At 37.7% G+C, this 7,407-nt stretch overlaps 1 protein-coding gene across 1 annotated transcript in view; it reads right to left on the bottom strand.

Annotated features, from left to right (window-relative positions):
• Positions 1-1,689: 1,689 nt before the first annotated feature.
• Positions 1,690-7,407, bottom strand: part of KCNN2 (potassium calcium-activated channel subfamily N member 2) — a 134,025-nt gene continuing 128,307 nt past the window's right edge. The window contains exons 9-10 of the mRNA XM_080920374.1: positions 4,412-4,481; positions 1,690-2,240 (exon numbers count right to left, since the gene is read on the bottom strand). Coding sequence (XP_080776500.1) covers positions 1,953-2,240; positions 4,412-4,481 — 358 coding nt within the window. The 3' untranslated portion in view covers positions 1,690-1,952. The remainder of the gene's footprint in view (positions 2,241-4,411; positions 4,482-7,407) is intronic.

Here is a 7,407-nt window from a genome sequence, read left to right as displayed (position 1 = left end):
AAGCAGAAAAGGATACCCAATCCAAAGGAATGATGGCAAAGAGAAAGAAAATGGACAGGACACAATGCAGCCTAAATTTACACTCCCTTTTTCTTTTTCTCTCTGCAACAAGAGAAGCAATGTATTATTTTTGCTACTCTCTTCAATTGCCAACTGATCAGTAGAGTGATAATTAAACATAATTATGTCGGCTCTGATTTTAGTCACCACAGAGGTAGAAAACACAAGAATTAACTACATCAATTACAAGAACATATCGTCTTTTCAAAAATGTTCTCCTTTTTCCCCCCAGTGTTTGTACCAAATATTTGCTATATTCTTGTATGCAATCCAAATTATATTAAAAGGCAGTTTAAATGCATCTACAAGTGAGAAATCTTGATGAGGTAGGATGTTGACATTTGTTTAAATCCACAGTATGTATCCATAAGTAGTGTTATCATGTCTTTAGAATTAAAAGACTTTCCAGGCCTTGTCTTCATCCAGCATAGATGTGAATATATAAAGAGAAAAGGTCGGTGTTAGTAACCCTGGATAGTTAGTAGATAACTAGGTCTCCTGCTATCTCACTGTATTTGGTCTCAGATGATGGCTGATATGTTGAAATTATACTAATTAGAATGAGAAGTGTGGTTTCTATTGAACTATGTAAAGCAGATCAAATATATCACTGCAGCTTTTGTGAAAGAAGAAAAGAATAATGCTTGAAACTTCCAACAGTGTCAATTTGGCCACAGTAGATAGGAAATACAGCTATGAGGACAGCATAAGCCGTCTGAGCACATTTTTCTGAACTGAATCCTTTTCAGGTTCTGACCAATGTAAGCACGTTGTCTACAGGGTGTGTAACAAGAGGTTGTAATTTGTCACAATGCATTGGGCCTGTCACTTTATCTCAGTTCTGGGAAACAACTCTATATGAGGGAATTCCATGTGGTCCCCTCAACCCACTCTTTTCAAACTTAATTTCTTCTTATGGTAACTTTGCACTGCACTTGCAGCCTTAACTCTCCAGCTCCTTCCCACCCCACTTTTGATATAAGTATGGTCCGCTTATGAAATTTACTATGTGTCATTAGTAGAGTCCAAGAAAGGACTATATGTTAGGAAGGGTTGGGTTGTGCTCATATATATTTATTATTCTGATGAAAATCTACATACTGACATATAGGTATGTGGATGAAGATCTTGGGGCTTTCATGGTAAATGAACTAGGAAATTGGTAACCACTAGTTTAGACCCAAAACTATGCAACATGAGTTCATAGAGAGTGATGTCCTTTGATGGTTCTTTCATGTATATTTGCGTGTAAAATAGGAATAATCACCCAGAGCATCTCTTCTCCTTATTTGCAAATGTTCTAATAAAATTGTCCAAGTTTCCATATAATTTAAAAGCAAAGTATACTAAAATATACTGTAAGCTGAAAACAGGGTGGGTCCAAAAGGCCTTGCTATTAATATTTTGGGAAGGAAAAGCTTCACAAATCAGCCATAGAACAGTTTAGTCTTCTTAATACTAGGAGAAATTTGGCAAATCAAAGTTATCAACATGGATCAGATAATAACCAGTCATGGGACCCTGAAAACAGTGTGAGAGGTGAAGTTAGAGAGACAGAAAGAGACCAGACAATATGTGCAGAAATTAACCTTTTTATTATATATCATATAATGTAGTAGTAAAGTTTGTTTGAAGTGCATGAATAAAAAGTTAGTGAAATTACAGGAGGAACAATCTATATAGCAATAATTGGTGCATTCCCTGTGCATCTGAAAGAAAAAAAAAAGAGTTTTCACTCATATTTTGGCCTAAAACTTAGTGTTCAGGTTTCCAAGATTCTGACATCAGAACCCGGATAACGCTGATTAGAACCATAGGGGCTTTACAATAAAAGCTAAAATATTGACCATATGATGGCAAAAAGTCTTATTTTGTGGTTAACTTATTCTCTTCTAGCTACTCTCTGATGAAGTTGGTGGCGCTGTGGAGGAGGACCGTCGCCTCCTGGACGAGGACCGGGAACGCTCAGCATTGTAGGCAACATGCTTATCGTAGTTCTCCATCTGTGTCTCAATGAAGTCCCTTTGCTGCTGTCTGATGGTCTGGCTGATAAGCCCAGGAAGGGCGTGAATGCTACCAATCAAAGTCTCTAATTTTGTTTCTAGGGTGACGATCCTTTTCTCAAAGTCTTCACTTCTTTCATTTAAGTCGGAAATCATGTCATACATGATATTCTGGGTCTGGAAAACAAGAGTTAGAAAACAGAAGCAGAGAAGTAAGGAGCTCAATTACACTTGCCTCAGAAGCAAACTGTCAACTCCTTAAACTTCATCCCTGGCCTCTTGCCTGTGACAGGTATGTCAGCTCATGGAAGAGTTTAGGTCACAGAGCAAATTCTGTGCCTCCCCCTCCCCCTTTTAAAATAATTCCATGTATTCTTAATGCTGAAATTTAAGTGAACGATGACAGACTAGTTATGACTTAGAAAGCTTGGGATAGTGAAATGCCCAGTGATCTGAGGCAGCATAAAGATAGATGAAAATGTTTCACTTTAATCTTTATGTGTGTTGATGATTCTTATGGAAGTTAGCATATCAAATTCATGTTTCAATATGTGACACTACAATATGGCCAATCTTATAGTAACATTAAGATAAAAGGAAGGAAAAAAATAGCAATCAGATGACAGGAAGGTGTAAAACTATAAGGGAAGAGTAGGGATAAAGTATAGGATCAATTGATTTGATCAGATATTTTAGTAATTTAAAGCCATCAATATACATCTTCTCCTGTCTGATGTTTCAAATCTCAGACCTCTTTTGATTGAATCCAACACAAAATGTCACAGATAAGATGTAAAATAGTAAGATCAATAGTGATGAAGGATTCTAGGTTATTAGTCCAGGGCTGGGGTGAAACTACGCTTAAGCTTTTGCCTAACGTGCACAGAGCACTGTCTGTACTCTATGAACCACAAAAGCAAAACTTTATAGGCTACCTTACTAGGATGGCCTACTCAGAGCCACAGGGTCTGAAGGACCGATGTGAAATGCTGTCATTGTACAGAAAACTGAAGCTATCTTGATCAGAGGCAGCCCTGAGTCTTGGTTATGGTCCTTGAAGTAGTAATTTGGAGAGAATTCCAAGGCTCAGCAGCTCAGAGCAAGTGATGGGAGGGGCTGGCTGAGAGGAAGGGAGAGATGCACCACGCCCCACCTAGGCCCCTTGCTTCTCTTCCTCTCCTCCTACTTTACTTTGTTTACACTGCACTTCATTTCTTTCTTGTAGCTCCTCCAGCTTCCCAGCTGAATATAATGAAGGAACTGATTTAAGTATGATAAAGGAGCTATTCAGAACATGGGCATCTTGTTCTGGTTGAGCCATAGACACAGGGAGCTGTAATTTCAGTTCTACCACATTCTTGGGAAACTTGAACAGTGTCTGTTCGTTCAAAATATACTCAACTTTTACGGGATGTATCCTCTTGTGGTCAGAGTAAACACGGCACTACATAAATAACTCAAACCTATTTTTACCTTGTATATGCCTTTTATGTATATGAGCAGCACTGGGGATGCCAAATGTCTAATTTTCATAGATTATTCTTGAAGATGTAGCAAAAACAGGGTATGATTTATTAAATATAAAACAGGATGCACATGACTTAGTGTTGCCTCTGCCAAAGCAATTGTGTTAAAAGGCAGAACACATACATACTTCTATTCTAGAGTCTCCTTTAGAACTAGCTGAACAGGATGTAATGTTTATACAGTTGATAAATATTCATATTTTCAGAGTGGCTGTTACTTATGGAGGGATAATAAAAAAGAAGATAAATCTCATAAATGTGACAAAGAACTAGAAAACTATTAATGTACTTGTTAAAAAGAAGTATGATTGTTAAATAATGAAGAATACTAGGAAAAGTGAATATGAGAGAGAGAGAGAGAGAGAGAGAGAGAGAGAGAGAGAGAGAGAACAGATTTCCAGTTCAGAATATAATTTCTAGGATTTTAAAACATTCAGTTTACATAGGTTTGGGCTTGCAAAATGTAAAATAGAATGATGAGTTCTATTTATCTCAGAACCTCACAGACACATTCAAAATATAGTTCTGTCCTCTTGGGGAAGAGACATCATTTCATATTCTACTAAGGTATTTTATGGAATTTTCAGCACACTCCCCTATGGAAGCTTTTAACACAGGGGCTGAATAATGTACAGGAAAAGAACATATGAACTCAGCCCACATTTTAGGAAAAAAATGTTTCTAAGTTGGGTCATTGGTTTGGGGTAGTTTGATCGATTTGTTTATTAAATGTGGGGAGCATCTCTGGAAATACTGCTCATCCCTGCAGTGCTCATCAATTTCAAAGGCTACAACCACAAGGGATGAGCCCTTCAGGGTTACCTTCGCCAGATCCACTAGGGTATTTGCTTGGTCATTCAGTTTCCTCTGTTCCATCTTCACACTTCTTAATCTAAAAGACAGAATCTGAAGTTAGTAAGGTCCTCCAGGTTTCCCTGGCTATGTTACTGCTTTCAAAGGGCATGCACAAGATCCACAAGAGCAAGTAACTGCATGGATGATGCCTTGAATATTTGGGGGTAAAGTCCACACTGGTTATGTATCTGGTACAATGAGAAGCATGCTTCCCCAACACCGCAAAAAAGAAAGGAGAGCAAGAGATGACATGTCCTCAGGACAACTATGTACCAGGTAAGTTGAATTCAGGAAGACTCATAAGGATTTAACCGTATGAGAAAAGCCAAAAACATTCCTTAAAGCCCCCAGTATCGTGACAGATAGACATAGGAAGAAATATGCAAAGCAACTGGGATTTCATCATGTTGAGCAATGGACACCTTCCTATGCCTACGTGACTAGATACAGGTATTAACCCTGTTTAGTCTGTAATGAATCGGGTTAGGCATTTGAACCTGATGAAAACACAGTGATAAGTGAGATTCTTGTTAACAAAAACCACTTTTATTCAACCAGCAGCAAGATAACTCAAAACATAATTTTCTTACTCTTATTTCTCCTGGATTTACCTTAATCTGACATTGAATTTGAACAGAGGCCAGACCATTTCTTTCGGAGAATCTCTTTTAGTTTCTATTGTAGTTTTTTTGTTATTGTTATTTGTTTTGTTTTTAATGGCAAAATATCTGGTGGGTAGAATTTCTGTTTTTAAGGTTACTTTTAGTTAATATGTCATTTCATGTATTTGATTGATGGTCACAAGGCCATTCTTTTAAAAAGTCATTTTTCTAAATGAAAACACTTACTATTCTTTCAATTACTTACTGTGGTACCACAATTAATATTTATTACATAATTCTTATATTCAAAAAATTAAGAGTTTACAAGACAAAGGTGGGTTACTGTTCCATAAGCCAGCTATCCAAAGTCTGTCTCCAATATAAATAAATAAACAAACAAACAAATAAATAAAAAAGTCAGTATCTTTGAGTTATTTGTGACAAAATAAAAAGAAAATCTGAGTTAGCTTCACTTTGCTTTTGATACTCATTAAGTATGGTTTCAATAGATAAAGAAAATATTTTATACAATTTAATTTAATTAGGATCTAACTACAAAAGTGAAATAAAAACTCACGGGGCAAGATTTTACTGCCAGGGAGATTTTCCTAACGTGTTTACAGAAATTAGTGATTGCGTCTTGTACCTAGGACAACCAGTATAGAGCTGAATCTGCTCCATGGAGAAGACGCAGCTCCCCACCACCTATAATACAGTCTTCAGCAAAATAAAATGGTTCAGATCTATCTATTCATTTCTCTTTGTTCATTCAAAATTTGGAACCAAGTTAAGTGGCTCCTTTGCACACTGTAATAGAGATAGAGTAAGCTGTAGTCTGAAAGAAATCTACAAACACATATTTAAATTCAATATATTGTTGACAGCGTTTTCTCTAAGCAACAAGACATGTTGTAACTCTTGAAGTCTATCTTCTATAAGCCAACAAAAATCAAACCAATAACATCCTGACTTTCTGTGTCAACTGGGGCCTCCACACTCACTGACCTCAATTTGACTTTGTTTCTTCAAGCATGGAATGGAGGGTTAGACTAGGGCCATCGTTGGCCCTGGAGGTGTCATAAGTGACTTTCAGTGATATGCAAATGAGACCTTACTGCCAAGACATATGGAAAGACAGTTTTTTGTTTTAACTATCAAGAATATCTGGGTTATTCAAGAAAAAATGTCAGGCAGCTACCCTGTCTTTAGCTCCTGATACCTGCTCAGATGGAGCAGGTCTCAGCTCAGAGCTTTCTAGCCTATGGCTAGAATTCGATATCAGGTTTAAAGAAGCCATCTGATGTCATTTTACTTACTACTGTAACTGCTACCTTTTATGACAGGAACTTACATCAATTTTTCTTTTCAAATTTAATAGTGGCTAGAGTTTAGAGCTCTGGATCAGTTACCTTCAGCAATCTATGAGTAAAGAGAGTCTGGAAACTTTGTAAAACAGGAGGAGGTAGAAAGTGGTGGCTGGTTAGGTAAAAGTGAGAACTTTTTCAAAAGCAGTGGAGCCCAGGTGTCCTGCTGGATTTCCAAGCTATGTCTGACAGTAGAATTTTGCCCGTGGTATATATTACCATATCTAGACAGCTGACATAGTAACCCTGATTGGAACTCCATTAGCTCTCAGGACTTGTCTTGTCACGTGATTTGCCTGTCATATGGGACTGCCTTCCTCTCGACTCTCTGTGATATAGAAGGGCAGACAGAGAAACCCTGCCCAAGCTGCAGCTGCCGGAATAAAAGGTAACATGCACATGTATAGTACACTTTGTTTTTCCACAAAAAGATTAAGAAACAGATGTTGATTTCTTCCTTGTGAACTTCACTTATCACAGGAAAATATCATGATTTTGGATCACATTTCCATAGCAGCAATCAGACTACCAAAATTCACAAATAAAGGATCTGCTGGGTGCATGCAGCCAGTAGAAAAATCTGCAAATGTTAAAAGGAACAGCTCACACAACTTACTTCCGAGCTCTATTTTCATTTTGTTGAAATAAAAAGACAAAACAAAAGAAAAGAAACTGTAAAGTATTCCGGAACACAAGATAACATAAGGTGGTGTTCAGTTGCGCACTGGGGGCTCGATTCGTCAGCTGGAAGACCCTGCGGGATCTTGACATTGATTGGCACAATTCAGTGCATCACCATCCTTTGTTGCCACTACACTCTGCCTACCTGAAAGCACTTGTCTTCCTCTTAAACCAGAGTTCAGAAGGAAGAACGTGCGTAAAGTCATGTTGGCCTCTTCATACTTGGTGTTCAAGGGAATCATAGGAAACAAAGGCTTAGATAGGCACAATGATTTCTTTGAAAGGGGAGCAAATCTTTTCCATATCGGGGCTACTC

The sequence above is a fragment of the Micromys minutus genome (genome assembly GCF_963924665.1).
Source record: "Micromys minutus genome assembly, chromosome: 8".
Lineage (NCBI taxonomy): Eukaryota > Metazoa > Chordata > Mammalia > Rodentia > Muridae > Micromys > Micromys minutus.
The sequence above is the reverse complement of the archived record's forward strand: the minus strand, read 5'-3'. Positions and strand labels throughout refer to the sequence as shown.